This window comes from Hippopotamus amphibius, chromosome 1 (genome assembly GCF_030028045.1).
Source record: "Hippopotamus amphibius kiboko isolate mHipAmp2 chromosome 1, mHipAmp2.hap2, whole genome shotgun sequence".
NCBI classification, from domain to species: domain Eukaryota; kingdom Metazoa; phylum Chordata; class Mammalia; order Artiodactyla; family Hippopotamidae; genus Hippopotamus; species Hippopotamus amphibius.
Window position 1 is genome coordinate 95108480 of NC_080186.1, and position 18343 is coordinate 95126822.

Consider the following 18343-nt stretch of genomic DNA (forward strand, 5'->3'; position numbering starts at 1 on the left):
TACAATTCCTTTTCCTTGGTAGAAATGGTCTCCTCAAAAGCAAAAGGGGGGGGGGAGGTGCAGGTATAGTGGAAGAGTGGAGTATGACTGAGGGCAACCATAAATCTCATAGTGTCCAGTCTTTTCCTGGACAATCAGTTCTACTCTGTATTCCTTCTATATCGTTAAACAATTCTTTTTATTTCCCCTACAATAGGTATTTCAAATCTTCACTAGTTTCTTAAGTCTCCTACTCCACCTCCACACTCATTCTCACTTCACGCAGAGACTATCAGGTGAAAAGGCCCTATACTTGCTGCCTTCTCTTTCCCAAACTATAAGATTAGCTGCAGTCACATCTATCTTGTTTTATTTTTTCTTTTTCTTTTTTTTAGAACTTTATTTTTTTGACTGTATTGGGTCTTTGTTGCTACACACGGCCTTTCTATTGTTGCAGAGAGCGGGGCTACTCTTCGTTGCAGTGCATGGGCTTCTTATTGTGGTGGCTTCTCTTGTTGCAGAGCACGGGCTCTAGGCACATGGGCTTCAATAGTTGTGGCATGCAGGGTCAGTAGTTGTGGCTCATGGGCTCTAGAGCGCAGACTCAGCAGTTGTGGCGCACAGGCTTTGTTGCTCCATGGCATGTGGGATCTTCCGGACCAGGGCTTGAACCTGTGTCCCCTGCACTGGCAGGCAGATTCCCAACCACTGTGCCACCAGGGAAGTCTCTATCTTGTTTTCCTCCTTACTCCTCTCTCTTTATCCTTTTGTTAAATGTTGCAAATTCTGCCCTAAGCTTATGCCTTATACCTATTTGTGCTTTCTTGTGGCAGAGACTGCCCACTGTCCAATATCCATTCTTCCCTTCTTCCTTAGCAATAGAATTTTTTGACTGTGTATGCCTTTTTTTTTCTTTCAGCTCAGTTGACATAGCCATGAGAGCAACTTCTGACCAACAGGATGTAAGTGGCAGGAGGAACATTTCTTAAGAACTTACTGGCATATAGTTCATCTTTTCTTTTCCCTCTCGCCTTACTTAATTCTGCTGCATGGAACTTTGATATGATAGCTGGAGCTTTATCTTGGACCAATAAAAAGAAGGCCTCATTCTAGGGATGGCCAACTAAAAAATTGAAAGGAGGCTGGGTCTCTGACATCATGGACTAGAATTGCCATATGGCTCCTGGATTCTCTGCTCCAATATTTTACATCAGAAAGAAACTTCTGTGTAAGTCACTCTCAGCAAAATGAAAATTTGGAATTGTATACTAAGTAACAAAACCTGAAATATTTAACTTTAGCTTAGCGAAGGAGTTTGGATGTCAAGAAACATGGACACAGGTATTGTGGGCTAGAAAGCTGATGACTTTTTCTTATACAGCATCCTAACATTTTCTTTCATTCCAGCTCTGTGTCTTTATCTTTTATTTTCAGCTCTTCTCTTGGCCTTTGGATGATTGACTCATCTTGATTTCCCTAGTGTTACCCTATTAGTACATGAAGAATGTTTAAACAGACTCACTCTTTTTATTTTTTTTAATTTTTAATTTTATTTTATTATTTAATTAATTAATTTACTTATTTTTGGCCACGCCATGCAGCTTGCAGGATCTTAGTTCCCCTGCCAGGGATTGAAGCTGGCCCCGTCAGTGAAAGCACTGAGTCCTAACCACTGGACTGCCAGGGAGTCCCTTAAACAGACTCATTCTTTTCATTGCTTCCCTCTTCATCATCTTAGTTCCGTACCCTGCAGGACCTAAACTCAAGCACTTATTGCTTTGTGGAAACCCATTCATGAAAGGAGAATTGTAGACAATTGGTAAAGTTAGTAATTCAATTGTTTGTTTGTTTTTGGCTGCGTTGAGTCTTTGATGCTGCACACAGGCTTTCTCTAGTTGTGGCGAGCAGGGGCTACTCTTTGTTGCAGTGAGCTGACTCTAGTCGAGCAGGCTTCAGTAGTTGCAGTGCATGGGCTCAGTAGTTGTGGCACATGGGCTCTAGAGCACAGGCTCAGTGGTTGTGGCGCACGGGCTTAGTTGCTCCACAGCATGTGGGATCTTCCTGGACCAGAGCTTGAACCTCTGTCCCCTGCATTGGCAGACGGAATCTTAACCACTGCACCACCAGGGAAGTCCCGAGTAATTCAAAATTTTAAAGTAAATTTATGTTACAAAACAACTGCTTTATATGCGTTGTTTCCCAATGGAACTGCTCAGCAATAACACTCATAACCTGTTTGACAACAAATAAGAAGTTGACATTAGCCAGACATCAGTTGTTAACATAAAATCATTGTACTTCTAGATCATTGTTTCTTCTTTTTTCTCTGACTTTCCAGCTCCTCTAAAGTTCATGTCATCAGATTATACCATCCATTATTCCTTAGCTGTTCATGTCATCCGCAGACCTCAAAAGATACTCCCATAGTATTTTAATACTTAGAGTTTAACAAATGTCTCAATACCTGTTTCCTCACTACTGCCAGAATTCTTAGTAATTCCAGTACCCATTGAACAGTCTTTCCAATTCTCAGACCTCTCAATTTCTTGATCGCCTGTCCTCCAATGACTTTTTTCTTGCACCTGACCTCAACTGCCATTTCCCATGGTTACATCCTAGAACTGGCCCATCACCAATATCTGAAACTTCTCCACAGTTTCCATTTTAAATATCCCATTCCCTACTCACCAACTCCTCTAGTTTTTGCTTACTTCCCTCTCATATCCTTTCCAACAATTCTTTAACCCCACTGGGTCCTTCAATCTATTGTTCCTGCCGACTCTTCACTCTCCACTGCAGTCCCCTCTGCCTCTGTGGTAGCGAGGCACGGCAGCAAGCCTCACTTCCTTGCCCACCCAGCCTAGTTTCCACAGTCCAATATTATAAATCACTTCCTTGTAAACACTCTCAGTTCCCTTGCAGCAGTCTCCCTCCATCATACTTGCCTAGTAATACCCTTGTCCTACTTAAATGCAATTCTCAGCCTCCTCTGTGCTTGAACATGACCAGAAAAAATACGCAATCACGCTGACTGGCATCTCTAAATTCATGACCACAAAACTATGGAACTCTGGGCTTGTGTGAACCTGAGAGTGGTGCCTCCTTAAATTTTGCTCCCTAGGTTCCTCTTTCGTCTCACCCCCACCTGACCCTGGTAGATGCCATAGTGCACCATTCAGATCTCCCCTCCTGAAATCAGGCAAGGGGAAACTGTATTTGTTCATCTCCCAGTCTTTGGCTGTGGCTGCCCCAGGGAAGAGGGGTGGCAAGCCCGAGACTCGGCTGGAGTGTCAGCCCCACCACTGCGGCGCTAGGGGGTGTCAGTGCTCATGTCGCTCTGGCCAAGCCTTGTTGCTCCTCGGGGCCTCTGCCCTTCCTCTACCCTCTGCCTGGCACGCTCTCTCCCTAGGTTTCCAAGGGGCTCATCCTCACTTCCCTGACGCCCATGCTCAAGCACCTCATTGCTGGAGAAGTCCTCTCTGACAGTGGAATATAAGCTAAACTCCATCCCTCAATAGTCTCTGCTGTGACTCTGCTTTATTTTTCTCCATGACATTTAGCAACACATTAGATAGTTCTAACATTAGCAGGTTCTTTCGGCCTTCCTCCACTACAGTGTTTGCTCCATGAGCGCAGAACTCTGGTTTACTTTTGTTTATATCACAATGCCTGGTATACAGTAGGTATTCCATATATAAGTGTTAAATGCACAAATGAAAATGCCTCACATTCATAGTAGTCAACTTACAGAAGACAGAGTGGTTTAGTGGAAGGATCTTAGAGCGGTGACTTTCATTTTTTTAAACAACTTCAGTGATATAAAACTGACATACCATAAATTGCACATATTTATAATATAAACTCAATGTTTTGACGTGTATACACACATGAAACCATTACCATAATTCAAATAAAGAACATATGCTTCATCCTCACTTTTGTAATCCCTTTTGTAAATGGCAGGGTGGTACTAGGGATGGATGAATTCAATGTGCTCCTTAAGGACCTCCCACTGTCTTTCTTAGCACAGGGACATGATCCTGCCCTTTGTTTTCCTCCCTCCCTCCCTCCTCCCCCCCCTTCTTTCTTTCTTTCTTTTTTGAATATGTGACACTGTCAAGTTTGAGGTATAAGTTTGAGGTGTACATGTGTTAGTTTGATACATTTATATATTGTAATGTGATTACTACAGTAGCATTAACTAATACCTATATGGCACTGCATAATTATCATTTCTTTTTTATGTTGAGAACAGTTAAGATTTAGTCTCTTAGCAACTTTGAAGTTTATGATACAGTATTAACTGTAATCACCATGTTGTCCATTAGATTCCCAGAGCTTATTTATCTACTAGTTTTAAGTTTGTACCCTTAAACAAATCTCTCCAATCCCCCCATACCATCAGACGGCAGAACTGATCACTTTGTACTGAAACAACAATAAGAACAACAAATAAAGGTGAAAAAGAATAAATAAAACTGGTCAGGATCCCCAAGTTTAAAATGATCATTCCACTATGTCAATAATTTCTATACAGCTTCGTAAAATTTTTATTTAGAAAAAAAATTTTTAATAGGAAAGGAGAGCATTGTACACATCACCTTGAAACCCAGTTACAGTAACCTTTTGACCAGCTTGGCATGGCTTTTTTCCACTCTCTTCTTTTTTTCAGTCTTTGCAATACCTGTACCTGCCAGTCTCCAAGTGCCCCTAGTTACAAGTCAGCTCCACACAGAAGGGGAGGAGCTACTTCCCAGGATCTGTTCCCAGCATCACAACCGAACATCCCAGTGACCAACAGTGCTGCCCACCTGGGGACCAAAGACAACCTGGCCCACTTTGTTGTGTGGTGTGTGAGTGCTCAGTCCAACAGGATGGCTGGTAGACGGGTGAAATGTTTGTCTGTGATTGGATTCGGTCTTATCTGCCTTAAAATGGTGAGTTCACCATTCCGACCTACCTGAAGCTATTTAGGGGGGAGGAAAAAAATACCTTCAATATATTTCTCTTTTTTTTTGAGGGCCTCAGGGTTGGGGAGATAGAAATCAAAGTGATTTGGAGCCATACCAAGATTGTATATGTTTGTGTGTTTGAAATTTAATGCAATTTACTAGTGAAAGAAAACAAGAATATCATTATGTCTTAAGAACAAAGATTTCTGAAAAATCTGTCAGCAGCTACTGAGTTAGTTCAATAGGCAGATTCAGGGAGAAAAATGAAATAGTAACGTGATCTGCCTCCAGCCTCTCAATTCTATTTAGCATTGCTTTGTGGTAGATTTGAGTGTTGGGAAATAATTTGTGCAAATAAATACTGTGTGTGGATTGGAAGATTGCTCACATTATGTATAAACATGCTGTGATAAGTATATTACTGCTCTGATTTAGGTTTTACATTTCCCCAAATGGTGTTTTTCTTTATGGTTCTAATTTTCTAAACTTTTCTTTTCAGGTTGCTTCAACAAAAACAGGTAACATTCTCTGAAATGCAAGTTTACCCTCCCCATATTTGATTTTAGTTTCCTTTGTTAATTCTTGGGCTACCCTGAAGTATGAAGGCTATACCAGGAAAAGTATTCAACATTTTCTTTTATTTATTTATTTATTTATTTATTTATTTATTTATTTATTTATTTATCTATTTTATTGGCTGTGTTAGGTCTTCGTTGCTACACACGGGCTTTCTCTAGTTGCAGCGAGCGGGGTCTACTTTTCCTTGTGGCGCACGGGCTTCTCATTGTGGTGGCCTCTCTTGTTGCAGAGCATGGGCTCTAGGCACGTGGGCTTCAGTAGTTGTGGCACATGGGCTCAACAGTTGTGGCTCACGGGCTCTAGAGCGCAGGCTCAGTAGTTGTGGCACACAGGCTTAGTCGTTCCTCGGCATGTGGGATCTTCCTGGGGCAGGGATCAAACCTGTGTGCCCTGCATTGGCAGGTGTATTCTTACCCACTGTACCACCTAGGAAGTCCAGCATTCAACATTTTCTGAGCACTCACACTGTGAGTGTAAATGGTAAGACAAATATATGGATCAAAATTTAAAGATACATCCTCATAAGATAATCTCCTTGAGCACTGAGATGTATAGAGTCATGCAGTCATAGATTTTTCTCAAACACAGCCATTAGTAAAGTATTACAATGATCATCAGTCTAGTCAAAGAAACAAAATTTTAGTGAAGAGCCTAATTTATATAACTTTTCTTATTTGTCTTCTAAATAATTAGAGGAGAAAACTAGAAACAGTTTGATCAAAATTTCAAGACTCTCTAATAAAAAAAAGATTTTGTACTTCTAGTATTGCATCCTTAAAATATAGACAATGAATTCCTAGAGCTGGAAAAAGCCTTTCTTTTAAGAGATTTTATCACCATTTTTCTTGAATAAATGACTGAAGACAAGGATAATCTCTCTATAAGCTCTACACTCTAGAAATTTAAGTCCCTGGGATGGAAATTTATGTTCAACGGAATTTAGATTATCTGAAAGAACAAAACAATATCAATTATACCACCAATAAACTCTCTTAGCAGTTCAGCACAAATAAGAATAATGTTCATTTATTATTTTGTATCTACCACAGAAAAGGAAATGTAAATAAGGCAATTAAAATGTTTGATATAGGTTTTTGGCTGAGCTATAAAATCCATGCTTATACAATAGGTTTTTAAAAATCATTATTTCCTGCTTTATTCTTACTCACTTATTCTTGAGACACCCTCAGGATTGACCAGGGAGCTGCGAGAAGGATTGTTTGGCCATATATTGAATTGGCCCAAAAGTTCATTTGGGTTTTTCTGTAATAGCATATGGAAAAACCCGAACGAACTTTTTGGCCAACCCAAACAAAGGGATTAAAAAAAAAATAAGTGGCTTTTTGACTGGATAAAATCTACTGTCTCTTAGAGGGTCCCAGGACCACAGGCCCACTGAGCCATCAGAACAGGCTCCTTTTCAGTCCCACGCTATCCACACAATTTGAAAGAATGAGGCAGACCGAGATACTGATGATGTTGTTAATTGATTCATCCCGTCTTTTCAATAGATGCAATGTGTTTTACTGATACTCTAGAGGGGGTTTTATTTTGGGTGTGTGTATTTCGATTCTCTTTGGGCTCTGGCATCAGCTGTTTGTGTGTGGCCACTGGGGCCACATGGGCTGAATTAGATCTCTAGGTTGGTAGAATGCACAGATGCTGAGACTCAAAGTGGTTCACTTTTGACTAATCAGAGTGGTTAATTGAAAATCTAGGGAATAAAATGTTCTCTTTCATCAATGCAGTAAGTGGGCCAAATATAGAACTAAGAACGAGTGAAGAACCACTGCTAATGTATGGAGACTTATATGTCCTACTCAATCTTCTCATCTCTTTAAGGGAAACATAGTATGGAGGTGTTGATCTTTTTTCATTGCTGTTACTGGTCAGATGCTGCTCTAGAACCATGTGTAAACAGGCATTCTGTTTCTCCAGCCTGTGCTTACGCCAGACTCTCCAGAATCCCACCTTCCCTGGAAGCACCTCCTCCGTGGCAATGCCATGCAGTCTGGCTTTTCCATACCCCAAATGTGCTCATCCGGGTTCTCTCTCGCTCTCTGTCTCTCACACACACACACACACATGCATACACACTAAACCTTCCTACCTTTCTTTCAGTATTTCACTTAATCTTTACAATCTTTAGACTTCCCTGGTGGCGCAGTGGTTAAGAATCCGCCTGCCAATGCAGGGGACACGGGTTCAAGCCCTGGTCCGGGAAGATCCCATGTGCCTCAGAGCAAATAAGCCCATATGCCACAACTATTGAGCCTGTGCTCTAGAACCTGAGAGCCACAACTACTGAGCCTGTATGCTGCAACTACTGAAGCCACTGTGCCTAGAGCCCCACAATAAGAGAAGCCACCAGAGAGAGGCCCGTGCACCACAATGAAGAGTCCCCTGCTCGCTGCAACTAGAAAAAGCCTGCGTGCAGCAGACCCAATGCAGCCAAAACAAAACAAAACAAAAAAAACTTTACAGTCTTAAGATGTAGATATTTTACATTTCAAAGTAAAGTCAAAGATGTAAGTTATTAATATTCTATGTACTCAAGGGAGAAAACTGAGACTAGAATAGGTTAAATCACTTGTACACATTTGTAGACAGAAGTAAATGGCAGAGCCAGGGCTCAAATCCAATATTCTTAAATCCAAATCTTTTGCTATTTTCCCACCATGAAGCCCTGTGTTTCATCCTGCTGATATTGGCTTCATGCACTACTGTCCTGACAAGTGTGCCCCTCCCAGCTCAGTTCAATGGGACAAATTTTGTGGCATCCTCAGGCCCCTTGACAAGCCTGTGGGGAGATAGCCTGTGTCACGCCAGCCTTTTATTTTATTTTATTTTTTGTGGCGCACGGGCTTAGTTGTTCCGTGGCATGTGGAATCTTCCCAGGGCAGGGCTCGAACCCGTGTCCCCTGCATTGGCAGGCGGATTCTTTACCACTGCGCCACCTAGGAAGTCCATGCCAGCCTTTTAGATGTCTTGCAAACCACTCCACGAAGGCACTGTCATGACAATGTCTAGTTTGATGGTCATTTGTCCAGGAAATTAGTCCATTCCAATGAGCAGGACTGGCTAACAGGAGATAAGATGAACAACGAGGACAAAGGAAGCAGCAGGGGTTGAGAGATACTACAAAGTTAGAGGACAGAAGGCCCTAACAGAGAACAAATAACTGGGGGGAGCAGGAAAGGGGTGATGCGTGTGTAGGAGGGATGAATGTGACCCCCCTGCAGGGGCTTTCTATCCTGCAGTGGGAAGGGGACATAGGCACTTCTTGCAGAGTCAGCTTCTGCAGGCAAATGGCTAAGATGAGCCCTTGCAACTTTTCACCAGCGTATAGAACCATCGTAGTTTTCTTTTAATGGCAAAGGAGACCGTCCTGGGTGATGTTCAAGGAATGTCTGGCCAGTGCACAGTGGACTCTTTGTTCAATTTTGCAGCGTGATTATTTCTGAGATGCTGCCAAAGCCAACTCTCTGGGCTATGGGTACAGAGAGAGAAGGTCATCTGTATCATGCACATGGGGGTTTGGCAGGCGGGGATCTGCTGGAGGGAGGGAGTTAATACTGGCAAATCACACCTTTGGACTGTGTTTACTTCTCCTCTGCCCCAGAGTTTTGTTTTGCCCTTCAGTTTTGAATTTGGCATGTAGTGATTTAACCCAGCAAATGCAATACGTTAAATATAAAAGACCAATTGCCAGCTTCAAACCTAAAACCCAGCTATTCTTGCTTGACCTTTTCTTGCACTTGGACCTCCTACACCCAGGACATTTCTGTGCCCATGGAGTTTTGCAGAGTAGTAAATCTGATTACCATGTTGTGTCTCCTACCCCAAACCCAAAGCATAGGAATGCCTTGTGTAAATTCATGACATAAGCATTCACAGCCTCCTGGCAAACCAGGACCAGGCCGGGTGAGGAGGGACCATAGCATCTCATTCTTATGCTGGGGCAGAGGTTTTGGTAGAGAAGGAGAGAATAGAGTTTATTTTTATTTTATACAGAAGAATATGAAAATCATTACACTCTGATAATATTAAAGACAGTGTGATGGAGCAATTATAAAACAAAGAAATCAATTCTCCCTCTTCCTCCATTAGATTAAATGCCACTTGGGAAATATGCAAAGTGCATGAATGGAAATCACAGCCTTGGCAGAGGTGGGGGATGGAGGTGGACCCTTGCTGGATGCAACAGAGCATAGTGGTGTGGCAGGGAGGGGAGATCAGTGACAAAGCAGGCTGGGGGATTCACAGGATGCCAAACTGGAGTAGAATCCTCCAGAATGAAGCCCCTCAATTACTCTCCCTCCCCTCAGAGTTCTTTCCCTAAATCACTCCCCATTCTTAGTTAACTCTTCTTTTTTTTTTTTTTCTTTTGGCTGCTTTAGGTCTTCGTTGTTGCATATGGGCTTTCTTCCTCTAGCTGCTGGCATGTGGGATCTTCCCGGACCAGGGCTTGAACCCGTGTCCCCTGCACTGGCAGGCAGATTCTTAACCACTGTGCCACCAGAGAAGTCCCCTCTTAGTTAACTCTTTTAAAAGTACAAAAAGTGCAAGTTATCCCAGAAGCAACTGGAAAAAACCTCTTTGAAGTCCCATTCCTAAATGGGAGGTTTGAGCTTTCTGGCTGTCTTCTGGAGAATAGCTTTGCCTTTCTTTTCCTCTTTTTTTTTTTCTTGATCTGGAAAATAAGGGCAAAGTTTATGTCTGAAGGATGGCATGAGAATGACTTAGTTTGAAAAGTAAAATGATGAAAGAAATAATCTTTATAGATACCCTAGCTAATGTACACCTTCAAAATCTCTTTCAGCTCCCGAAATACCCGCTATTGATCAGGCATATTCAAAAATCAGCAACAGTATCACTGTGGAATGGGCTACAGTGCCAGGGGCCACCAGTTACCTCCTCACGGCCAAAGATGGGAACACTGTCATAGAAACCATGGTGGCTAATTCCCCAGGCACTGTGACGGGCCTGAAGGCTGCAACCTCGTACCAGATCACCGTCAGATCCATCAGTCCCACTGGAAGAAGTCAGGCATCACCTCCAAAACAGGCAAAGACAGGTAGCTGGATGCTCATCCTCTGTTGAGCAATTGCTTGTGACCTGGATCAATTATACTGAGGCTGCAAATGTATGATGTAATTTTGTGTCATGGGAATGCCTATGACTCAGGGCCCAGAAGTGAAAGCCACCAAGTGACATCTTTTTGGAATTCAAATATCTGTGGAGGAGGTGGTATTTAAATTCCAGATGCTTTGGAAAATAAACCCATTTCTGGGCATCTTTAAAAGCATCTCTGCTTTTACATCTCTGAAAAAGGGATTTCTGTTTTTAACTTCAGTTATCAATAAAGACCACATGGAATAAAAAACAGAGAAGCGATTTTGCTGCACTTTGACTTGGAAATAAAACCATTTAGAGTCTGTCATCAGCATGACAAATTGATTTGTTAAAGCTGTACCTCGCCATGTTTCTGAAAGGTTGTATGCACGTTAAAATAGCATAAACTATCATTCCCCCCATTCATTTATATTGTGATTACAAGGAGGTTTTATCTAATTTCTTACTAACTTCCACTTGAAGTTATGCCTAACATTAGAATTTCTCTGTTCTGCATTCCTCTGCTGAGTCATTTGTAATTAATGCACTTTTTTTAAGCTCTTTATTGGAATATAATTGCTTTATACTTTTGTACCAGCTTTTGAGGTACACCAAAGTGAATCAGCTGTATTTATACATATATCCCCATATCCCTTCCCTCCTGAGACTCCCACCCACCCTCCCTGTCCTGGCCCTCAAAGGCATCACCTGTCATCGAGCTGATCTCCCTTTGTTATACAGCAACTTCCCACTAGCTATCTATTTTACAGTTGGTATTGTATATATGTCTATGCTACTCTCTCACTTCATCCCAGCTTCCCCTTCACCCCCCGCCCCCCAACCCTGTGTTCTCCAGTCCATCCTCTGCATCTGCATCCTTATCCTTGCCCTGTCACTGGGTTCATCGGTACCTTTTTTTTTTTTTTAGATTCCGTATATATGAGTTAATATACAGTATTTGTTTTTCTCTTTCTGGCTTACTTCACTCTGTATGACAGACTCTAGGTCTATCCACCTCATTACATATAGCTCCATTTCATTCCTTTTCATGGCTGAGTAATATTCCATTGTATATATGTGCCACATCTTCTTTATCCATTCATCTGTTGATGGGCATTTAGGTTGTTCCATGTCCTGGCTATTGTAAATAGTGCTGCAGTGAACATTATGGTACATGTTTCTTTTTGGATTATGGTTTTCTTTGGGTATATGCCCAGTGGTGGGATTACTGGATCATATGGTAGTTCCATTTTTAGTTTTTTAAGGAACCTCCCAACTGTTTTCCATAGTGACTGTACCAACTTACATTCCCATAAACAGTGCAGGAGAGTTCCCTTTTCTCCACACCCTCTTCAACATTTATTGTTTCCAGATCTTTTGATGCTGGCCATTCTGACCGCTGTGAGGTGATACCTCATTGTGACTTTGACTTGCATTTCTCTAATGATTAGTGATGTTGAACATCTTTTTATGTGTTTGTTAGCCATCTGCATGTCTTCTTTGGAGATATGTCTATATAGGCCTTCTTCCCATTTGTGGATTGGGTTATTTGTTTTTTTGGTATAAACCTGCATGAGCTGCTTATATATTTTGGAGATTGATCCTTTGTCTGTTGCTTCGTTGGCAAGTGTTTTCTCCCGTTCTGAGGGGTATCTTCTAGTCTTGTTTATGCTTTCTTTCACTGTGCAAAAACTTTTGTCTCATTAGGTCCCATTTGTTTATTCTTGATTTTATTTCCATTATTCGAGGAGGTGGGTCAAAAAGGATCTTGCTTTGATGTGTGTCATTAGAGTGTTCTGCCTATGTTTCCTCTAGGAGTTTTATAGTGTCTGGCCTTACATGTAGGTCTTTAATCCATTTTGAATTTATTTTTGTGTATGGTGTTAGGAAGTGTTCTAATTTCATTCTTTTACATGTAGCTGTCCAATTTTCCCAGCACCACTTATTGAAGAGGCTGTCTTTTTTCCATTGTATATTCATGCCTCCTTTGTCAAAGATAAGGTGCCTATGTGTGTGTGGGTATACCTCTGGGTTCTCTAGTCTATTGCATTGATCTACATTTCTGTTTTTGTGCCAGTACCATACTGATCACTGTGGCATTGTAGTATAATTTGAAGTCAGGAAGCCTAATTCCACCAACTCCATCTTTCCTTCTCAAGATTGCTTTGGCTATTTGGGGTCTTTTGTGTTTCCATACAAATCGTAACATTTCTTGTTCTAGTTCTGTGAAAAATGTCATTGGTAATTTGATAGGGATTGTGTTGAATCTGTAAATTGCTTTGAGTAGGATAGTCATTTTCACTATGTTGATTCTTCCAATCCAAGAACATGGTATGTCTCTCCATCTATTTGTATCGTCTTTGATTTCTTTCCTCAGTGTCTTATAGTTTTCTGCATACGAGTCTTTTGCCTCCTTAGGCAGGTTTATTCCTAGGTATTTTATTCTTTTTGTTGCAATGGTAAGTGGGAGAGTTTCCTTATTTTCTCTTTCTCCTTTTTCGTTGTTAGTGTATAGGAATGCAAGAGATTTCTGTGCATTAATTTTGTATTCTGCTACTTTAATAAATTCATTGATTAGTGCTGGCAGTTTTCTGGTAGAGTCTTTAGGGTTTTCTATGTATAATATCATGTCATCTGCAAAGAGTGACAATTTTACTACTTTTCCAATTTGGATTCCTTTTATTTCATTTTCTTCTCTGAATGCTGTGGCTAAAACTTCCAATACTATGTTAAATAATAATGGTGAGAGTGGACACCCTTGTCTTGTTCCTGTTCTTAGAAGGAATTCTTTCAGTTTTTCACCATTTAGAGCGATGTTGGCTTTTGGTTTCTCATATATGGCTTTTATTATGTTGAGGTAATTTCTTTCTATGCCCATTTTCTGGAGTGTTTTTATCATAAATGGATGTTGTATTTTGTCAAAAGCTTTTTCTGCATCTATTGAGATTACCATATGGTTTTTATCCTTCAGTTTGTTGATATGATGTATCACGTTGATTGATTTGCATATTTTGAAGAATCCTTGTATCCCAGGAATAAACCCCACTTGATCATGGTGTATGATCTTCTTAATGTGCTGTTGGATTCTGTTTGCTAGTATTTTGTTGAGGATTTTTGCATCTATATTCATCAGTGATATTGGCCTGTAATTTTCTTTTTTTTGCGACATCTTTGCCTGGTTTTGGTATCAGGGTGATGGTGGCCTCTTAGAATGAGTTTGGGAGTGTTCCTCCTTCTGCTATATTTTGGAAGAGTTTGAGAAGGACAGGTGTTAGCTCTTCTCTAAATGTTTGATAGAATTCGCCTTTGAACCCATCTGGCCCTGGGCTTTTGTTTGTTGGGAGATTTTTAACCACAGCCTCAATTTCTGTACTTGTGATTGGTCTATTCATATTTTCTATTTCCTCCTGGTTCAGTCTTGGAAGATTGTACTTTTCTAAGAATGTATCCATTTCTTCCAGGTTATCCAGTTTATTGGCACGTAGTTGTTTGCAGTAGTCTCTCATGATCTTTTGTATTTCTGTGGTGTCTGTTGTTACTTCTTTTTCATTTCTAATTCTGTTGATTTGCATCTTCTCCCATTTTTTGCTGATGAGTCTGGCTAATGGTTTATCAATTTTATTCATCTTCTCAAAGAACCAGCTTTTAGTTTCATTGATCTTTGCTATTGTTTCCTTCCTTTCTTTTTCATTTATTTCTGATCTGATCTTTATGATTTCTTTCCTTCTGCTCACTTTGGGGTTTTTTTGTTCTTTCTCTGTTTTAGGTGTAGGGTTAGGTTTTTTATTTGATATTTTTCTTGTTTTTTGAGATAGGATTGTATTGCTATAAACTTCCCTCTTAGACTGCTTTTGCTGCGTCCCATAGGTTTTGGGTTGTTGTGTTTTCATTGTCATTTGTTTCTAGACATTTTTTTGATTTCCTCTTTGATTTCTTTAATGATTGCTTGGTTGTTTAATAGCATATTGTTTAGCCTCCGTGTGGTTGTACTTTTTACAGTTTTTTTCCTGTAATTGATATCTAGTCTCATGGCATTGTGGTCAGAGAAGATGCTTGATATAATTTCAATTTTCTTGAATTTACTTGATTTGTGACCCAAGATGTGATCTATCCTGGAAAATGTTCCGTGTGCACTTGAGAAGAAAGTGTATTCTGTAGTTTTTGGGTGGAATGTGCTATAAATATCAATTAAGTCGAGATGGTCTAATGTGTCATTTAAAGCTTGTGTGTCCTTATTTATTTTCTGTTTGCATGATCTGTCCATTGATGTAAGTGGGGCGTTCAAGTCTCCTACTATTATTGTGTTACTGTCGATTTCCCCTTTTATGGCTGTTAGCATTTGCCTTATGTATTGAGGTGCTCCTATGTTGGGTGCATAGATATTTACAATCATTATATGTTCTTCTTGGATGGATCCCTTGATCATTATGTAACGTCCTTCCTTGTCTCTTGTAATAGTCTTTACTTTCAAGTCTAATTTGTCTGATATGAGTATTGCTACTCCAGCTTTCTTTTGGCTTCCATTTGCATGGAATATCTTTTTCTATCCCTTTACTTTCAGTCTATATGGGTCCCTTGGTCTGAAGTGGGTTTCTTGTAGACAGCATATAGAAGGGCCTAGTTTTTGTATCCATTCAGCCAGTCTGTGTCTTTTGGTTGGAGCATTTAATCCTCTTACACTTAAGGTGATTATTGACATGTGTGTTCCTATTACCATTTTCTTAATTGTTTTGGGTTTGTTTTTTATAGGTCTTTTCCTTCTCTTGTGTTTCCTGCTTAGAGAAGTTCCTTTAGCAATTGTTGTAAAGCTGGTTTGGTGGTGCTGAGTTCTCTTAACTTTTGCTTGTCTGGAAAGCTTTTGATTTCTCCCTCAAATCTGAATGAGATTCTTGCTGGGTAGAGTGTTCCTGGCTGTAGGTTTTTCTCTTTCAGGACTTTCAGTATATCCTTCCATTCCCTTCTGGGCTGCAGAGTTTCTGCAGAAAGGTCAGTTGTTATCCTGATGGGTTTTCCCTTATATGTTATTTGTTGCTTTTCTCTTGCTGCTTTTAATATTTTTTCTTTGTGTTTAATTTTCATTAGTTTGATTAATATGTTCCTTGGTGTATTTCTCCTTGGGTTTATTCTGTATGGGACTTTCTGAACTTCTTGGACTTGGTTAATTATTTACTTTCCCGTGTTGGGGAAGTTTTCCACTATAATCTCTTCAAATATTTTCTCAGAGCCTTTCTTTTCTTCTTCTTCTTCTGGGATGCCTATGATTCAAATGTTGGTGCGCTTAATGTTGTTACCAAGGTCTCTGAGACTGTCTCCCATTCTTTTTATTCTTTTTTCTCTTTCCCACTCTGTGGCAGTTATTTCCCCCATTCTTTCTTCCAACTCACTTATTCGTTCTTCTGCCTCAGTTAGTCTGCTGTTTATACATCTATAGTATTTTTAATTTCAGTTATTTTGTTGTCCATTACTGTTTGTTTGCTCTTTAGTTCTTCTGAGTCCTTATGAACTGTTTCTTGTATTTTCCCTATTTTGTTGTCCATTACTGTTTGTTTGCTCTTTGGTTCTTCTGAGTCCTTATGAACTGTTTCTTGTATTTTCTCTATTTTGTTGTCAAGATTTTGGATCATCTTTACTATCATTATTCTGAATTCTTTTTTAGGCAGTTTTCCTATTTCCTCTTCATTTATTTGGTCTTGTGGGTTTTTTCCCTGCTCCTTTGCCTGCATGGTATTTCTTTGTTTTCTCATTTTGTCTAATTTACAGGATTTGCTGTCTCCTTTCCCTATGCTGCCTAGTAGTAATTCCTCTCGTTTCTGCCCTTTGCCCCCTGTGGTGGGGTTTGTCCAGTGTCTTGAGTAGGCTTCCTGGTGGGGGGGTCTGGTGTCTGCTCTCCTGTGTGTGGCTCTGTGTGTTTTCTCTCTGATGAGCAGGGCCATGTCAGGTGGTGTGTTTTAGGGTATCTGTGAGGTTAATATGGCTTTAGGTAGTCTGTGCTGATGGGTGGATTTGTGTTCCTGTCGTGTTTGTAGTTTGGTGTGAGGTGTCCAGCACTGGCAGTTGCAGACAGTCAGACGAAGCTGGGTCTTAGACTCGATACAGGGCTCCGTGAGAGTTCTCTGCAGTTAATCTTCCCTATTAATGCACATTTAAATAATAATTATTTAATGGGACTCTGCCATGGATCCTATTGCAAAGCAAATGTTTTTTTCATAATATGGATAATCAACCTCAAATTACCTATTCCTAAATTCGAATTAGCCTCTTTTGCACTTTCATAACGCAAATGCACATGTTTTTGTCTTTGTAGTGCTGGCTGCACCAATTCTACAAGTGAGCTCTCCAAGTCCAGACTCTATACTTGTGCAGTGGGAAGCCGTATATATGGCAATTGGATTCTCAGTGTCCATTGTGCGAGCTAACGGTTTGGGTAGAATATGGAAAGAGAATACCACCAACACCGCCTTGACATTCACCAGTTTAGACGCCGGGACTCTCTACACCATAAAGGCCTATGCGTGGAATGCCAATGGAACGCCTGGGGATGACTCCACCTGCAATCAGAGAACAAGTAAGGACTTCTCCATTCAGCCTCAGACAGTCTCCTTTTTGAGTAACGAGAAGGGCTGTGCATTGCAGCCGTTGAGAGCAGTGTTAAATAATAAGTACAGAGCAGCTGACAGCAGCTATTTAAGTTTATTATGAGCTTATTTACAGTCTTGACTATTCCTCCTCGGTAGTGTAAATGCTTACTGCCTGTGTAAAAACATGCTGCTCAGACTACACAGAGCATGGTACCCCCACGCCACCCCCCCTCCCCCCAGCGGCCAGCTTATTTTCAGCTTACATGTTCAGTATCACACAGCAGGAGATAATTGTTGTTAGATTTACCAGTCACCTCTTATGCCTTCCTAGGTTCTGACCAAGAAGATAGACAAAAAGAATTGGGCCAGACAAGAATTTATTCAGCAGACATTTAATGAATATGTCCCAACTTTGAGCTGGCATGGCTCTGGAGACACAGCAGCAAACAAAACAAACTTCCTGTTAGGGCACTTTATGCCGTGGTGGGAATCAATATCAGATATATTTCCCAAAGTCCTCAACGTGGGCCTGAGATCAACGTGGGGCTACCCACCACCTCTCCTGCAGCTGTAGGCTGAGAAGCTGGAGCATGGTGTGTGTCCTCACAATCGCCACTGCAGGAATACCTGATCAGGGCATCCTACTGCATGATAACTGGAAGCCCAAACTGAGCTGCTGCCGTGAGCCAAAAGAATGGGAGAGAGGGAAGGAGAGAGATTTTTCTTCCTCTTGAGGCAGAGTGAGTCATCCTCTGACAATATAGCCTAATAGATGCTGGACTCACCAAGCAGATTAGCCGTTTCATCTCTTGGGAGGACCAAGGAGAAGGTGGAAAGAAACCAGAAATGTTCTCTTCAACAATCCCTAGTTTGGAGGGGAGTGGAAGCCCCATTGTCTATGGGCTGAAGCAGAAATGTAGGGAAAAGAGAACGGTTTGCCTTTTATATTACTTCTCTAGATAGAAATCAGAGCAAGGTGGCCCTAAGGTGATTCATGATGGGCCTGGTGAGTCAGGATGTCTGTGACAAATCAGTCTCCCTGGGCCTCTTCCAAGGCATTCACTCATTCTTTCTTTCCACAGGCATTTATTGAGGGCTTTAAGCTTTTTTAGGAGGATAACCCTGAGGAAAGGAAGGCAT

At 40.9% G+C, this 18343-nt stretch overlaps 1 protein-coding gene across 8 annotated transcripts in view; it reads left to right on the plus strand.

Annotated features, from left to right (window-relative positions):
- The window catches only part of FNDC7 (fibronectin type III domain containing 7), a 43285-nt gene that overhangs the window by 4796 nt on the left and 20146 nt on the right, over positions 1 to 18343 (plus strand). For 5 of the 8 annotated variants that reach the window (XM_057722301.1, XM_057721956.1, XM_057722472.1 and 2 more), the window contains exons 2-6: positions 899 to 1207; positions 4652 to 4916; positions 5431 to 5449; positions 10333 to 10587; positions 16930 to 17190. In XM_057722301.1, coding sequence (XP_057578284.1) covers positions 4854 to 4916; positions 5431 to 5449; positions 10333 to 10587; positions 16930 to 17190 — 598 coding nt within the window. In that variant the 5' untranslated portion in view covers positions 899 to 1207; positions 4652 to 4853. Of the gene's footprint in view, positions 1 to 22; positions 1208 to 4651; positions 4917 to 5430; positions 5450 to 10332; positions 10588 to 16929; positions 17191 to 18343 lie in introns of those variants that run through there. The other 3 variants (XM_057722131.1, XM_057722043.1, XM_057722213.1) reach the window with 3 other exon arrangements.